The sequence below is a fragment of the Cricetulus griseus genome, chromosome 6 (genome assembly GCF_003668045.3).
Source record: "Cricetulus griseus strain 17A/GY chromosome 6, alternate assembly CriGri-PICRH-1.0, whole genome shotgun sequence".
In the NCBI taxonomy this organism is placed as follows: Eukaryota; Metazoa; Chordata; class Mammalia; order Rodentia; family Cricetidae; genus Cricetulus; species Cricetulus griseus.
The window spans coordinates 27,707,608-27,724,425 of record NC_048599.1 but is presented as its reverse complement, the minus strand read 5'-3'; the positions used below and the strand labels follow the sequence as shown (position 1 = coordinate 27,724,425).

Below are 16,818 nucleotides of genomic sequence, written 5' to 3'. Positions count from 1 at the left end.
GTGCACAGCCAGCAGGCTCGCACCATCTCCGGGTAGCCAGGTTTTTGGGCCCGTTTTCAGTTGAGGAAACAGAGGGTTTGAATGTTTAGGGCTTGCCCAAAATCACACTGCTGGGGTTTGAATCCAAACGTGGCAGTCTCCAGAACTCACCTTGGCAGCCTGGAGACTTGTCTCTTGTATTCGCCTAGCAAAGGCTGGGAAATCTTTTCAGCCTCCACTTATTTTACATTTTCTCCCACTTTTCACCCCACAGATTAGCAAATACAGTGGGCCCCACCTGCAAAATGGATAACAAATTCATCCTCTCCTGTGCCCAGATCTCATCCGGCCGGCCCCTCGTCTGTCTGTTTCCCCTCAGATGCCCTCGGGGATCCTGTTAAAATATAGATAATAGAGTAGGGAATTAGATGCTTGCTTCCTGTACAAGCCTTAGGACCTGAGTTCAATACTCAGTGCCCCCTAAAAAACAGGGAATAGTAGTGGGAGCTTGTAAACCGGCGTCTGAAAAGGAAGACAGGAAGATCCCTGGGGTTCCCTAGCCAGCCAGGATAGCCTAACCAGTGCAGACCCTGTCTCAACAAGATGGATGGTACCCCACAGGAACATGGGCACACACACACACACACACACACACACACACACACACCCAAAAAAAAAAAAAAAAAACACGCATGAACACTTTTCCACATGCCCCTGGATTTTTGCCTGAATTTCCCACTATCTCCCTCTCCTTGGCTCACTGCACACTGAAGTGCTAGCTCTGGAATCCTGGAATAAATTAGTTGGCCAAGTTTGAAAGCTTCTGTTTTAGAATTTTCCATCCCCAACAGGGAAAGTTTGTAAATCCCAGCACTTGGGAGGTGGAGGTAGGTGACTCTGGAGAGAGAGGGGAGGAGGAGAGGAGAGGAGAGGGAAGAAAAAAAAGGAAGGAAGGAAGGAAGGAAGGAAGGAAGGAAGGAAGGAAGGAAGGAGGAAGGAAAGGAAGGAAGGAAGGAAGGAAGGAAGGAAGGAAGGAAGGAAGGAAGGAAGGAAGGAAGGAACTTCCACTTGAGGCCTTCTAGTAAATATTCTTGGGTTTTGACAGAAAATCTTTGTTTATACCTCCCCTAATCCTAAAATTCTAGGCATAAATATCATACTCAGATTGTTTTGTTTTTGAGATAGGGTCTTACTGTGTAGATCTGAACAGTTTGGAATAGGCTTTGTAGGCCAGGCTGGCCTCTAACTTGTGTAATTGCTGGGCCATGGTGGCAAACACCTTTAATCCCAGCACTCCAAAGGCAGAGACAGGTGGATATCTGTGAGTTTGAAGCCAACCTGGTCTACAGAGCTAGTTCCAGGACAGCTAGGGCTGTTACACAAGAAACCCTGTCTCAAAAAATAATAATAATAATTTGGAAAAACAAAAAAGAAAAAAGAAAAAAAACTTGTGTAATCCCCCACCCCTGCCTACCACATGCTGGGATACAGGAGCCCACCACAGCTTTTGTATTTTGTTTTTTCTTTTTACAATTTCTGCATCTTTTCCTCTGAGTGCTTTTAAGAATATTTTAAACTTTTTCTTTTACATTTTGACTCTGCTGTATCTGTGAAATGTTCTTGAATTTGTGATATTTGATTTCTCCCTAACTCCCTCTTTAACCTGCTGTTCAACTCATCATTTGGACTTTGATTTTTGTTTGTTTTGTTTTTTTAATTTTGGGATATAACTTTGGTTGGACTGAAACTAACATACAGACTAGGCTGGCCTTAAACTTGTAGTAACCCCCTGCCTCTGCTTCCAAGTGCTGCCATTATAAGTGTGTGCCATTTGAAATTAATTGTATGTTTTTTTTCTAAAATATCTGGTAGATTGTCTTCATATCATTGCCACTTAGTGAAATTTCCAATAGTTCCTAGCTTTTTGTTTATCCATTTACATACAATAACACTTTTGTTTCTGTGCCAGATACCAGGTCAGCTCTGAGTGTCTGTGTCTGAGGGTTTGCATTCCAGTTGCCTTATTTTTCTACTGTGGACCTGTAGATTTTTGCATAATGGTGTCCCCATCAGCCCTGATATCATCTGCAAAAATTAGTTGGGAAGGGCAGATGCAATCCTCATTTTATTTATTTTTTTTGGCCTTAGACTTCTCCCTTTAAGGGGCAAGCTGGCATTCACTTGGGATGCCTATGACATCAGTGGGTAGACTGAAACCCAAATTCCCAATCAGGATGACAGTTCCATGTCTGTGTGACCCCAAACAAGAGACTCCCTACCTCTGGGTCTCAGTTTCTTCCTCTGTACATTGATGTCATGGCAGCTCTCTTCTCCCCAGCTATTGTAAGGATCTATATAAATTACCAGTTACTGATATGTATCACATTATATTACCCCAAAGTTAGTAGACAGGGCCTGGCATCGTGGCACACACCTTTAATCCCAGCACTCAGGAAGTAGAGGCAGGTGAATCTCTGTAATTTCTACGCCAGCCTGGTCTACAAAGCAAGTTCCAGGACAGCCAGAGCTGCTACAAAGAGAAACCCTGGCTTGGAAAACCAAAAACAGTAGACAGAACATGGTGGCACACATTTGTGATCCCAGGACTCTCAAGGTGGAAGCAAGAAGATCACAGACTTAGAGCCAATTTGAGCTATTTATTTTGACACTCTCTCAAACAAACACCCAACAATAAACATTTATGAGGGTCAGGAACAGAAAACCACTTCTTGTATGGTTCTGGCTTGATCGTGGGCTACAGGCTAGTTTTCAGGCAAACCCCCTTCCTCATGAGCTTGTGTGCACATAGATCTCTCCACAAGGCTAATTACTTGCCTTCATCAAACGGCAGCAGGCTGTCCCCAGTGCAGGTGCCCCAGGAGAGGGAGGCAAAAGCAGAGCCAGAGCCTCATGAATGCTGGGTAGGTGAGCACTTATTGCCAAGCTATATTCACAACCTAATATATATATTTCTTTCCTTCCGCCCCTCCTGTCTTCTTTCCTTCTACTAGTCCCCATGTTTTTTTGTTTTTGTTTTTTAAGACAGAGTCTGAGCCAGAATGATGGCTCAGTAGTTAAGAGAGCTTATAGAAAAAGAATTCTGTTCTAGGCACCCACATTAGGCAACTCACAATTGTTTGTGATTCCAGTTCCAAGGGACCCTATTCCCTCTCGGGCCTCCATGGGTCCCTACATACTCACACACACACACACACACACACACACACACACACACACACACACACACACACGTTTTTATATAAATATATTTTTATTATTAGCCACACATTTTCTGCTTCTCCCATCAATAACAAATCTATTTTTCTGCCTTCCACACTAAGCTATCTGACACGCACAGCGTGGGCGTCAGACTCCCTTATGTTTTGAACCCCGAGACTACCACATGGCATGATCGCTGAGCCTGTGAAGGATGCTCAAAGCCTGCATAAGATGTTTGCTGCAGAATCATTTGCTGCTCACATACTTCCTTCAGGCTATTGCCAGGGAGAAGCCATAGGACCATTCTGGGAGTATGGGGAATAATTAGATACACTTTCTGGAAGTTTCTTAAGAAAGAGCTGTAGAAACAGCATATGCTTCCTGACAGATGATGCCAGGTCCTGTTTGTTCTGAATACTTTGTTGGTGCTGGGAAGAGGACTCAGAGCTTAAAATGTTTGTACACACGTGAGGACCCTCATGCAGATCCCCAGAACCCACACAAGTGCCTTAGAAGGTAGAGATGGGATCCCCAGAGCAAGCTGGCTGACAAGACTAGCCATATCAGAGAGATCAGGGTTTACTTGAGAAACCCTACTCATCCAGGCTGTGATGGTGCATACCTTTAACCCCAGCAACACTTGGGAGTCAGAGGCAGGCAGATCTCTGAGTTCAAGGCCAGCCTGGTCTACAGAACTCCAGGATGGCCAGAGAAACACAAAGAAACCCTGTCTCGAAAAGGAAAACAAACAAAAAACTATGATTCAGGATATCTACCTCCAGCCTCTGCATGTATAGGCATATCTATGCACATATCACACACATACACACACACACACACAAACAAACAAACACTGTTCTCTGCCTTCCCAGATGAAGAGCCTGAGGTATAGATTGGCTAAGAAATTTGTTTAGGACCCAACAGCTGGTGTGTTCTGGATTTGGGGCAGCCTGACTCTCAAGTACTGAGCTCTTAAGAGCTACAATGCCACTTTTATTTGTGTGACACACATGCCAGCTGCCTCCATGGAAAACAGCCAAGGACTGAAGGACTGAAGAATGCAGACATCCCGCCAACGTCTTGGAGTGTCCCGCGCGTGCTCTGTATTTCTCGCCAGCAAGAAATCATACACGGGACACTCGGATCCTTCTGCAGACAAGCTTTAATGCATCTTGAGAGGAGAGCATAAGCTTCCCAGAGCAGAGACACTAAACTAAGAAAACCATCCCTTATAAAGGCTGACCAGCCGCCTGGGACGTGTTACCCTATGAATGGCTTTAGCTCCTCAGGCCAAAATGAGCCACGGGATAGGCAGAGATCAAAGGAATGGAGATTACCCAGCGCTTGTGAAGTAATTTACATCTTGGTGTCTTTAGGCACCATTATAATGCAGGAAAACGGCTTCCTACATTGGAGAGCCAGGTTGACCTGCCCTAAAACCACCCTGTTCAGTGACCTATCTTTATGCAAATGTTACCTCCTGTTTAAGCTGACCCTCCCCTTAGGCTGAGGATGCAACCCACACCCCTGAGCACGTTAGATGTGCACTTACATCTGAGCCACACCCACCCTCAGCTCAGAAAGCTCCTCACATGAGACCGGAGGTCTCCAGAAGAAACGGCATGGACAGGAAGATCAGTGAAGGAATCTTGTCACAAACCACTTGGTTGGGGTTGAGATACATCTGGCTTTCGTGTTGCTGCCAGTGTCAAAGGCAGGGAAAATCACAAAGGATGGTAGAAGGTAGAACTCTGGCATATAGAACTATTTCACAATTCTCTTTTATTAGGCACATGGTGAAAATACCTATCAACTGAAGAAAAGCCAGCATACTGACAGTGGGCCTTGGGTACTAGGAGTCCCCATAACAGGGCCTGAGACTTTCTGTATGGCATTAGGACCATCCCTATCTTGTCCTTTCCTCTCCAACTGTGGAGCTCCAATTAGAGGCCACCAGGGTGAAGGGACCTGAACCCTCATTCCCTGAGGTGGATGTTTGCTTCTTTGGAGTCTCATCCTTTTGTCTTGACTCTTGGGCCAAGCCTTCAAGCAGGTTTTCCTGCCTGGAGGGGTGGATGCAAGTGGCACAATTCCAGTCTTGCCTGACTTGTGGTCCTGAGGCACAGGGTGAGTGAGGCCTTTGGTCTTTGGCACAGAGATGCTCCCTTTGTTTAAAGTGCAAGATACAAGGCATCTGGGGCACCAATGAAGAGGACTGTCCTGTGAACAGAAACCTAGCCCCAGAAGGCCAACTCTGGTATGAAATGTGCCCAGCGTGGATGCTGGCCTGGGAGTATATGACACTGTGGCAACTCAGCCAGCAAGGTATCCCCCACCCCAAGCCAGCTCTTTGCTGTTCACAGTACCTAGAATAGGGCTTGGCACCCAGGGAGCATCACCCCACAATGCCTGTGGGAGAGCATAGAATCCATGAGGCACAGTGGCTGTTTCTTCCTCCTTAAAGGCACTTAAGGGTTAGCTCGGTCCAAAGAGTCAGGAGAAAGCTTGGAAATAGGTACTCAATTCACAGCTTGCAGCTGAGGGGCCAGTAGGGTAGCCCTAACCATACAGCCCCAACTCGCCTTCCTCAGTCTCCTCCAGTCCTGGTCCATCTGGGACCACCTGGTCAGTCTCCCAGTGGCTAGTCTGTGGAGGGGAGACAAGGCTGTGGTCCTCCTTCAACCAGGGATGCAGAAGGATGCCCGGGGCCACTAGTCGCTGTGAAGGTTCCTTTCGAAGGAGACATCGGATCAGGCATCGGGCTGGGGCTGATAGGCCTTCAGGCAGGGCAAAGGTCCCTCTACGGATCTTGCCAAAGAGCAAAGCCGGCTCAGAGTCCTGGAACGGGTAGTGACCAGCCAGCATAGTGAACAGTGCCACGCCCAGGCTCCAGATATCAGCTGCTTTGCCAGAGTAGGATGGTCGGGAGCTGAGTATCTCTGGTCCCACGTAGGCAGGGCATGCATGCTTGTCCCACAGAGAGTCGTCTGGTCCAGTTATCACACAAGCATCCTCCAGGTTCTCCAGCACCAGCCTCGTCCTGGGTCACAGACAGAAAGATCAGGTCTTGCTCAGGTCCTCTGGAAGAGCAGCCACTAAACCATCAATCCAGCCCTGTCTTTGTTTTTTAATCGGGGTTTTCTTTTGGGGGGGTGTTATTGTTTGGAGATAAGATTTCACTACATTGTCCTGGCTAGCTTCTAACTTACTATCCTGTGTCGACCTCCTGAGTGCTGGGTTTACAGCAGTGGGACATCATGCTGAGCCGCAATGTTTTAGTAATGTTTTTGTTTGGTTTGGCTCAATGGGTCAGGGTCTCTCTGTGTAGTCCTGGCTGTCCTGGCACTCACTATGTAGACCAGGCTAGCCTCGAACTCACAGAGATTTGCCTGCCCGGCACCCCAAGGGGCTTCCATAACACTGAGTCAAATTTGTCAAACTAGAGAACTAGGTTGTGAATGCTAAGTTAGGTTCCATCCCTTTCTTCTTTTTAATTTTTATTTTATTTTTGTCAGATTTGTGTGTAGTGTCTGTGTGTAGGGCAGGGGTGTGTCCATTTGGAGACCAGAGGTCAACTTTAAGTGTCTTCCTTAATCTTTCTCCACGCCTTTTCTTTCTTTCTTTCTTTTCTTTTCTTTTTTTTTTTTTTTTTTTTTTTTTTTGTTTTTGAGACAGGGTTTCTCTGTATAACAGTCCTAGCTGTCCTGGAACTCACTCTGCAGACCAGGCTGACCTCAAATTCACAGACTCTTCTGCCTCTGACTCCCAAGTGCTGGGATTAAAGATGTGCACCACCACTGCCCAGCTTTTTTTTTAAAAAAGATCTGTTATTATTTTTTATCCAAGTGGGTGTTTTGCCTGTGTGCGTGTCTGGGGACCATGAGCATTCGGTGCCCACAGTGGCAGAAGAGGTTGTCAGATCCCCTGGACTTGGAATTACAGATGGTTGTTAGGACCATATGGGTGCTGGGAACTGAACCTGGGTCCTCTGCAAGAGCAAAAGCACTTTAACCATTGAGTCATCCCTCCCACCCTTCCCTTCCCCAATAGGCACCGTGTGTGTGTGTGTGTGTGTGTGTGTGTGTGTGTGTGTGTGTGTGTGTAGAGAGAGAGAGAGAGAGAGAGAGAGAGAGAGAGAGAGAGGATCTCACTACATAGCCCTGACTGTCCTGGAACTCACTATGTATGCTAGGCTGGCCTCCAGCTCACTGAGATCCACCCGTCTCTGCCTCTCCCAGGACTTAAAGTGTGTGCTAGCACCCCCAGCTATTCCTTTTTTACTTATTTAACTTGAGACAGAGTCGCTCACTAAACCAGGAACTCACCAATGGAATAGACTAGCTGGCCGGAGATCTCTGGGGAATCTGCCTGTCTCTGCCCCTCTTCCCCCATGCCCAGCGTTAGGGTTACAGACTCCACACCACAGGCCACTATCACTCAGTGCTGGGGATTTCTTTGCCTGTCTAGTTTTTGCTGCCTAGGATGGAATCCAGAGCCTTGCACATACTAAGCTCGTGTTTTACCACCATGCTACACCTTAGCTCTTCCTGCCTGTTACTCTGTCCTCGCCGACCTCAGCTTTCCTGCCACGGCCCACTTCTCAAATGTACCTCTGGGGTCACACTTACCTCTCACGGTTGCTGAAGACAAAGCGACACAGCTTGAGGTCACGCAAGACAAGCCCATGTTGGTGGCAGTGTGCCACCATAGCAGCCATCTGCCGGAAAAGCACAATAGCCTCGGGCTCGGGAATACCGCGGCGGCTGCGCACCAGGCTGTGCAAGTCCCCATGGGTCTTCGAGAAGAAGGTGTAGAGGAACTGAGAGCCCAACAGGATGTCTGCGGGATGGGCCACGTGCTGATGGGTAGGCAGCCGTGCATAGGGTGCCAGCACCTCCCGGGCCTCACAGGCTGGGTACACCTGGGGACAGAGCCAGGTGTAAGCACAGCTAAGGGACCTGGGAAGCCTAGCTGGCCTAGCAAAGGAGGACAGCCAACCATCACACACGCTGTGAGCTACACACACAGGGGGCGCTGCTTAGCAAGTCACTCACAGCCTGACATCAGCCAACTTTGGGCAGGCCACACTGGGGCCACAAGGCCAGCAAGTAGCCCATTTGGGACTAGAATTGGTGCACCCATCTCTGTGCTCTAAACTGACACCCTGTGTGACCTTATGCCTCAGAGAACTGAAACCAAATAGAAAATCCCTCCTGGGGGCAGACCACCACCAAAGCCCCCCTCACAGCCGGCTCAGTAACCTTTCTGCAGCCCCTGCTCAGCTGATAGGACTCAGCATTGCCCTGTTTGTGTGATGTCCATGGTGCAGCACAAGCAAGCCCAGAGATCACGTCTTTCAAAGGAACCAAGAAAGAAGCTAGAATCCAGAATACTTTGTTTTTCAGTCTTGGAAATCAAAGCCAGGACCATTCTTTGCTAGGCAAGTGTGAGCTAATATTTTGGAAGGGAACACTTATTTTAGAAAGTTCTGGCCTGCCATGGTGGCATGCACCTTTAATCTCAGCACTTGAGAGGCAGAGGTAGGTGGATCTCTGTGAGTTTCAGGCCAGCCTGATCTACAAAGTCCCAGGCTTGCCAGAACTACACAGTGAGATTGTGTCCAACGTGTGACCCCAGGATTCAGAAGGGACCTGAATAATCCAAATACCTTGGGGACCAGGAAAGTTTCATTAAGAAATATCTGGAGGTACAAACCTCCGGTTCAGCTCCGGCCTACAATTGTATTGCAGATTCGAGCTAATCTGTTGAATGACATTTGGCCTCAGTGGTGAATGTCCCCTAGTTTGCATCTCTACATAACTAAGCATTTGAATAGGCCTGCACCTGGGCAGAAGGCTAGGTGTGTAAGTAAGGGCAGAGAGTTAGGAGCCATCTAGCAGAGAGATCAACTGAAGGAGATAGAAATGGCCTCGTGGCCTTGGAAGCATGGTTAGATAACAGACAGGAAGATGTCCAATAAACAAGAGACTCTAGTTTTACAACATGGAACTGAGAGCTCTCTAAAGATGACAAGATGCCTGTGTTTGGTCTTTATTGCCATTGGGTTGCTAGGAGTTTCCAAGTCTACTCTTCCAAGTCCACTCAGGCCGAACCTCAAGTCTACCGTGGCTTGGGGCTGAGACATGCCGGGCTATGCCACAAATACAGCCATGGGAAAAACTTCCCAAATTGGGGGCATTTGGGAAATGCATTCAGAGTTTGTGGACATTAAGCACTTGAAGGAACCGGCTTCCTTTTGGCAGCCATAACAGCCGAACACGTGCTTGCCATAAACCTGCCTTGGTCACTTAGAGGTCAGATGCCTGTCTCGTGACAAGGAACCTTAGTCACTTAGAGGTCAGATGCCTGTCTTGTGACAAGGAACCAATCAGAAGTTAGCTGGTGGCGCTATGCTTTACGACCCTGGGTGTGCTTTACGGACAAGCGCACGACAATGACGTAGAGAGCATAGCAACCACCCTGGGAGGGCCTATGGGCCATAACAACCAGTTGACCAATCAACACAGGGCAAGCCCTCCAAGCCTGGAGGCACACCAATCATGAGCCTGTGCGTACCCCTAGACACTCCCCTTACGCTGCCCTATAAGATCTTTTGGGAGACCCAAGGAGCCGTCTTTTCTCGCCATCCGCCATGGCGGGTGGGTGAAAGACCCGAGCTAACATGGGGTTAGTTCGTTAAATTACAATAAAGCCTCATGCAGTTTGCATCAAGCTTTCGCCTCCATTCTGTGTTTGGGGTGGCCGCCGTCCTGGGCTAAGATTCTGGAAGCCTCAGCTTTCTGAGGGTCTAACACACTCACCCGGAAGGTGGGTCCAGTATTATGGAGAATGGAACCGAAGTTCGGGGAAAGGGGGGTGACTTGTGGGAAGCCACACTGGACCCTGTTAGAAGCTGGCTATTGCAGAGCTGATATAGCACTTTGTTGCTTTTGACTGTAATATAGTTATTCTATGAAAACGTCAAATGTGATCATTAATATAAGGCGAGAGGCTGGAGAGATGAGTCAATCAGTGGTTAAGAGCACTGATTGCTCTTCTAGAGGACCCAGGTTTGATCCCCAGCACCCACATGGTAGCTCACAACTGTCTTTGTTTTGTTTTGTTTTGTTTTTCAAGACAAAGTTTCTCTATGTAACAGTCCAAGCTGGCCTTGAATTCATTGAAATCTGCCTGCCTCCTGAGTGTGTGACCAGTGCCCGGCTCACAATTGTCTCTTAACCCCAGTTCCAGGGGCTCTGGACATACACCAAGCAAAATACCCATATACATAAAACAATAAATTTTTAAAAAGCTACGGCAACATGGAGGAAATAAATGTACATACTACTTTTTCTTTCTCCTCCAAAGCCTGGCCCTGCCTAGTATCATCTTTGTACCTCTTTATTTTTTTAGAGAGGGGGTAAGCTTTTTGAGACATCTTTCTATGCCTCCCTGGCTGTCCTGGAACTCACTATGTAGACTAGGCTGGCCGCCCACTCACAGAGATACACTTGCCTTTGCCTCCTAAGTGTCAGGATTATAGGTGTCGCTACAGTGGGCCCTCCTCCCCATGCCTCCTTCAACTTCTGACAGGCACTGTCCTTTGTCGTCTGGAAGCCCCGCCCCCCCAGACTTCCCCTGCACTCCCACATGTCTGCCTCCTTCTCTCTCAGCTTCTGGCTCCCCACTGGCACCAGCTTTATTCCCATGATGCTCATCATTGCCTGTTCTCATCTGGTGTGTGCACCTGTGCAAGCCAGAGGAAAACCTTAGGTGCCATGCAATTTCTTTCTTGAAGTTTATTTTCAATCCTGTGTGCCTGTCTGTCTGTGTATGAATGTATGTGTGTACATGAGTGCAGATGCCTGAGGAGGCCAGGGTTTCCCTGGAGCTGGAGTTGTATAGGTGGTGGTGACTTGCCTCAAGTGGATGCTAGGAACAGAACTTGGGTCTCTGCAAGTTACAAACACTCTAAGCCACTAAACCATGTCTCTAGCTCTTTTATTCATTCTCTCTCCTCTCTGAGATAGAATCTCTCACTGACCGCGGAACTGACTCACTAAATAGGTTAGCTGGCTGACCAGTGAGCTCTGGAGGTCTGCCTGTCTTCACTTTCTCAGTGCAGGATTACAAGTATGCTTTCTCTTTCCCCCATCTCCTCCTCTCTCTCTCTCTCTCTCTCCCTCCCTCCCTCCCTCCCTCTCTCTCTCCCCCACCATGCAGATTCCGAGGCTCACCAGCTGTTTATATCATCTCTCCATGACTCTCACTAGAATGTCAGTTTGATAGCAGGAGCATTGGGACTAAGTTTTTTTTTTATTTTTGAAACAGACTCTCAGTATGTACCTCAGGCTATCCTGAAATTTGAGGCAATCCTCCTGTCTCAACCTCTCCAGTGCGCTGGGATTTCAGGCATGTACCACCACACCCTGCTTGGGTCTGGTTTTTGGCCATAGCTGGTGCACTGCTGGTGCACTGCTTGAATGATGTCCTATGAAGTTTTGTCAGTTGAGAAGCCCAGTGATAATCTGCAAAACCAGAACCCTGCAATCCTCTGGGTCCCAGTCCTTTTGCAGGGTCCTGGGATGCTAGGGGGAGGGTCCACAGATCATACCTTGCAGGTGTACTGTGTGCCTGTGGGGCAGTGCAGGGCCCGGTAGGTGTGGCTGCCTTGCTCTTGTTCCAAGAGGACATAAGGTCCCAGTCGGGTTGCAGGGGCCACAGCAGGTGACAAGTCTGAGGCAGGAGGTGGACTCGGGGACAGCAGGAAGCAGGGTGGCCCAGGTTCGGGTCCTCTCGCTCGTTTTAGGACTGTACTTTCGGCATCAATGTTGCCATCGAACTCCAACGGTTTCTTCCGGCAGGGGACACCAGCAGAAGCAACCAGAGGGGTGGCTCGCATCTAGAGAGATGGGAAGAAAGACTGTTTGGTAACCCCTGTTTTACCTGCTAGGACCCTCTCGCAGAGAATCATCACCCTGGGTTTTCCGAAGCTCCCGAGCCACGGCGTTCTCAAACTTAGTAATAATTCAGTAAGGAAAGCTGGGCATACTGGCACATCCATGCACTGCCAGCGTCGGGGAGGCAGAGGCAGGGGGATGGCTAGTTCCTGGCCGGCCTGGGATGCATAATGACTGCAACCGCTTAGTCCCAGGGCGCTCCCAGCCTTCGGAGTTAGAGAGCGAGAAAGCGAGAGTGAGAGAGAACGAAAGAGAGAGTCCGGAGAGAATATGCACACGAATATTCATAAATATGTTCGGACTTCCAACATCCTTGCCAGACTCGGGGAAACAACCCCGCCGCCCCCCATTTGCGGCTCCCCACCCGGTACCTTGTCCTAGGGTTCCTCACGGGTCTCAGAGCCGCCTGCCTGCGCCCGTGCACCGCAGCCCGCTTCACCCAGACGATCTCGGGGTCCCCAGCACGTTCGTGCCAGACCTCAGCCTCCGCGGATTCAGCAGTAGCGGCTTCCGCTGCTAAAATGCTTCGGCATGGGGACCCGGGCTCTCATCCCCGCCTGGCTGATGTAAACCTGAGCTAATCTCCAGCTGACGCCCTGCGGTTTTGGATTGCACCATCCACGACCCGCCCCTGTAGCCGAGCGAGCGTGCTCCGCCTGCGCCTTCGGGCCACTCGCCCCCCACCCCCGCTTAGCCCCCTGAAGTAGTACCCAGAACCACCAACTCTCCTTACCGTAGTTCTTTACACCTATTTCCCCATATATGAGATGGGAATGAGATCCTAGTGAAAAACAAAAAACAAACGGAGGCTGTTTAAAAATCGCGTGCCACCCTACTAAGCCCCGAACTTGACCTGGGCAAGAAGTCCCACGTTCTGAATGCTGGGAACCTCCCCTCCAAAATAACCCTATCAAGTGCTCACCCCGCTCTGCTCAGACTCGTGTTGCAGCTCAGAAAAGCCACTTAGCGCCCTGGCTGACTGGGGGTGTGGCTCTGTGAGAGCACTTGCCTACCACGCTTAAGTTCCTGCTCTGTAACAAAGCCAAAAACAACCAAAGAAAAGGTAGCGTCAGTTCCCTTCTCCATAAACAGAGGATTTGGAACGGTGCTCTCTTCGTATAGTTGCTGTGAGCCGTAGTAAGTTCGTGAATGCAAAACGCTTAGATGAGCTGGGTGTGATGCACACCTGGAACCTCAGTTACTCGAAAGCCTGAGTCAGGAGGATGGTCAGTTTGCCCGTGTAGCTCTAACTTGCTTGGAACTCACTCTGTAGACCAGGCTGATCTCGAACCCATAGAGATGCCCCTGTCATGAAAAACAACAACAAAAAATTGTGGCTGGGGAGATGGCTCACAGGTTAAGAGCACTGGCTGCTCTTCCAGGTTCAATTCCCGGCACTCACATGGCAGCTCACACCTGTCTGTAACTCTAGTTCCAGGAGATCCAGCAGACATACACACAGGCAAAACACCAATGAACACAAAATAATAAAAATAAAATAACAAAATAAACAACAACAAAACAAAACGTAGAGAAGTATGTGGGATACCAAGGCACTCAGTAACTAGGATGCTGCCCTGGACACTGGAGGTGGACGGATCGAACAAGAGTCCAGCCACAGCTGAAGCTAGACATGGTAGTGACACCTGCCTCCATTCTGCCACCCTGGCAAAGCCCCAAAGGCCCAGTGCTCCTGTCATACTAACTTATGTCTTTATACTTGAGTTCATCCATATCAAAAAAAAGGGGGGAAAAATTCCTCCAGAAAGAGCTAGAGGGAGGCAGGACCAAGACACCTTTGCTTCTCTAGTTCTGGAAGCCAGGGAACCAGCTCTCTTGTGTCTCCCTCTCCCAAATCCGAATACAGCAGAGGATTCTGGGATCTAATTTGCTTCTGCCCACCCGGCCGCTGGGGAGGGATAAATGAACTTATTTTCAGCACCCAAGACAGGTGGAAGACCCCAGAGCTGTGGGAGACAAACGGTGGGGGTTGTTTTCTGTGTACCCACCAGCATCAGGCCTGAGCTAGGTATGCTTGGCATTGCTCACTGCTTGCCCTTCTTCAAATGCTGTGGACCCAAGGTAACTACACTGACCACTCTGCCTCACAGATCTTATTAATAGAAAAATAAGAATAAGAATAACCACAGTAATTTGAAGTAGATCACAGTGCTGGGCGGTGGTGGCTCACACCTTTAGTCCTACCACTCAGGAGGGAGAGGCAGGTGGTCTCTGAGTTAGAGGTCTGCCTGGTCTACCGAGTGAGTTCCAGGACAACTAAGGCTACACAGAAAAACCCTCTCTCAAAAAAAAAAAAAAAGAAAAAAAAGAAAAAGAAAAAGAAAAAGAAAAGAAAAGAAAACACAAAACAAAAAGCCCAACAAATTTTTCAAGATTCGGTAATTGCCAGGATAATCCCAGCAGTAGTTCAAATTCATCTTCTGCTGTATTGCAAGTTTGAGGCAACACAGACCCTGTCTCAAAAAACTTTAAACTTTTTTTTATTTTTAGTTGTTGGGTTTTTTGGGGTTTTTTTGTTTTGTTTTTCAAGACAGGATTTCTCTCTGTAGCTTTGGAGCCTGTCCTGGAACTCATCTGTAAACCAGGCTGGTCTTGAGCTCATAGAGATCCGCCTGCCTCTGCTTCCTGAGTGCTGGGATTAAAAAGAAATTCACTTTATTTGCCTACTGTTTTTAGTATAGCCTGAACATGTTATCTCAACAAAATTGCCAATAGCATTAAACACTCTCAGAATCTGTTTTTTTTTTTTTTAACTTTCGTTTTATATTTTATATGGTTTGGGTTTTGTTGTTGTTTCATTGAGACAGATTTATATAGCAGAAGTTGGCCTTGGATTTCTAATCCTCCTGCCTATTTCCCCAATGCTCTGATGACAAGTGTGTGTGTCAATGTCAATTTACTGTGGTGCTAGGGACTGGGCATACTAAGTAAGCACTGTGTCAGCCTCCATCTTTTCCCCCATTCCTCCTCTCCTCCAGCTCCCCTCACTACCCCCTCCTCCCATCTGCTCCTCAGAGAGGGTGAGGCCTCTCCTAAGAAGTCTACTAAGTCTGTCCCATCATCTCGTTGAGGCAGGACCAAGGCACCTCTCCACCCCCACACCCCTGTGTCTAGGCTGGGCATGGTATTGAGATAGGATCTCATGCAGCCTACTCGGGCTTCAGATTCACAGTGCTGCTGTGGCTGGCCTGGAACTCTTGGCCCTCCCGCCTTCTTGCATGCTGAGATTACAGGTGCATGCCACCACATTTGGCCTGATTCAAAGGTCTCATTGTGTAATTAGGCTGGTGTCTAACTCTCTGGAGTGCTGAGATTACAGGCATAGGGCAGCACCCCCAGCTCTCTAGTGCGTGTTTTACATTTCTTTTGAATCCAGAGGATCGTGGGAACTAAACTATTAATGGTTCAGCCAGGTATGGTGGCCCGTGCCTGTAATCCCAGGCCTTAGGAGACTGAGACAGGAGGATTGACATAAATTCAGCCTAGGCTATCGAGTGAGTCCTTACCTCCACAAACAAAACAAATGTGGGCTGGCAAGATAGCTCAGCGTGTAAAAGGTGCCTGTCACCAAGGCTGACCACGTGAGTCGGATCCTCAAAACCCACGTGATGAAAAAGAAACCTGTTATCTGACTTCCTCAGCAAACTGTGGCCCACAAATTCCCACACACATATGCACAGAGAAGAAATCTATAAATGTATAGCATACAAGAAAACTAATGAGTTTACTGAGAAAATAAAAATTGGAAGAGAAGGTTGGTATAGGTTAGTGTATTCTCCCATACTGGCACAGTGTCACTGTGTGGGAAAACTAACTCACTGCAGAAGCGTGGCATCTCCTCCCATGTGAGACTCTCGCTCCCCCAGTGCCTTGGGGAGGAAGTCTTACTTCAGAGTTTCTCTGTGTTTCACACCTCTCTCTGAAGAACTGGAGAGCAAAACTGTGACTCTGAGGCTTCAGTCAGAGCTGGATTGAGCTGGGATTGCATAATCTTGTTTTGTTCTGCTGGCATTTATGGTGACCTCTTCCTCCATCAGTTTTTGGGGTTTTGTTTTCTGTAGTGCTGGAGGCCAAGCTGAGGCCTTTTGCGTGTTAGACAGAGGCTCAGTGATTTTTTTTTTCATATTTTGAGATAGAATTTTTTCTTATTTTTATTTTTTATTAATTTATTTTTTACATTCCAATCCCAGTTTCCCCTTCCTCCTCTCCTCCCGCTCTCCCCATTCCCCCCTCCTCCCATCTGCTCCACAGAGAGGGTAAGGCCTCTCCTAAGAAGTCTACTAAGTCTGTCCCAAGGGCTCTTCACTAACCACAGGAGGCTACATCTAGGCAAGAACCTGCCAGTGAGCTTCATGCCTGGTCCTCTCCTTTTCCTACATTAAAAAAAAAAAAATATGAGACACCATCTCACTGAATTATCTACACTGGCCCCTAGCTCAACTGCACAGACAAAGTCAACCTTGAATGTGCTATTCTTCTGCCTCAGCTTCTGGAGTAGATAGGATTATAGACATATGCACAACGCCTAGCTTAAAATGGACATTTATTATTTTTTATGATTATATTCGGTTTTTCTAGACAGATTCTCTGCATAGCGTTGGCCATCCTGGAACTCGATCTGTAGACCAGGCTGGCCTCC

General features: G+C 48.1%; 1 protein-coding gene across 2 annotated transcripts; it reads right to left on the bottom strand.

Annotated features, from left to right (window-relative positions):
* Positions 1-4,955: 4,955 nt before the first annotated feature.
* Trib3 (tribbles pseudokinase 3) lies at positions 4,956-13,151 on the bottom strand. Of its 2 annotated transcripts, XM_027421519.2 has the most exons (5): positions 13,081-13,151; positions 12,892-12,939; positions 11,813-12,100; positions 7,827-8,119; positions 4,956-6,238 (listed from the first exon to the last, which is right to left on the bottom strand). In XM_027421519.2, exons 3-5 carry the CDS (start codon positions 12,098-12,100, stop codon positions 5,758-5,760), a joined length of 1,062 nt encoding a protein of 353 aa, XP_027277320.1. In that variant the 5' UTR covers positions 12,892-12,939; positions 13,081-13,151; the 3' UTR covers positions 4,956-5,757. The 2 variants fall into 2 exon arrangements, with proteins under 2 accessions (XP_027277320.1, XP_027277319.1); XM_027421518.2 differs by lacking the exons at positions 12,892-12,939; positions 13,081-13,151 and adding an exon at positions 12,530-12,719.
* Positions 13,152-16,818: the final 3,667 nt, after the last annotated feature.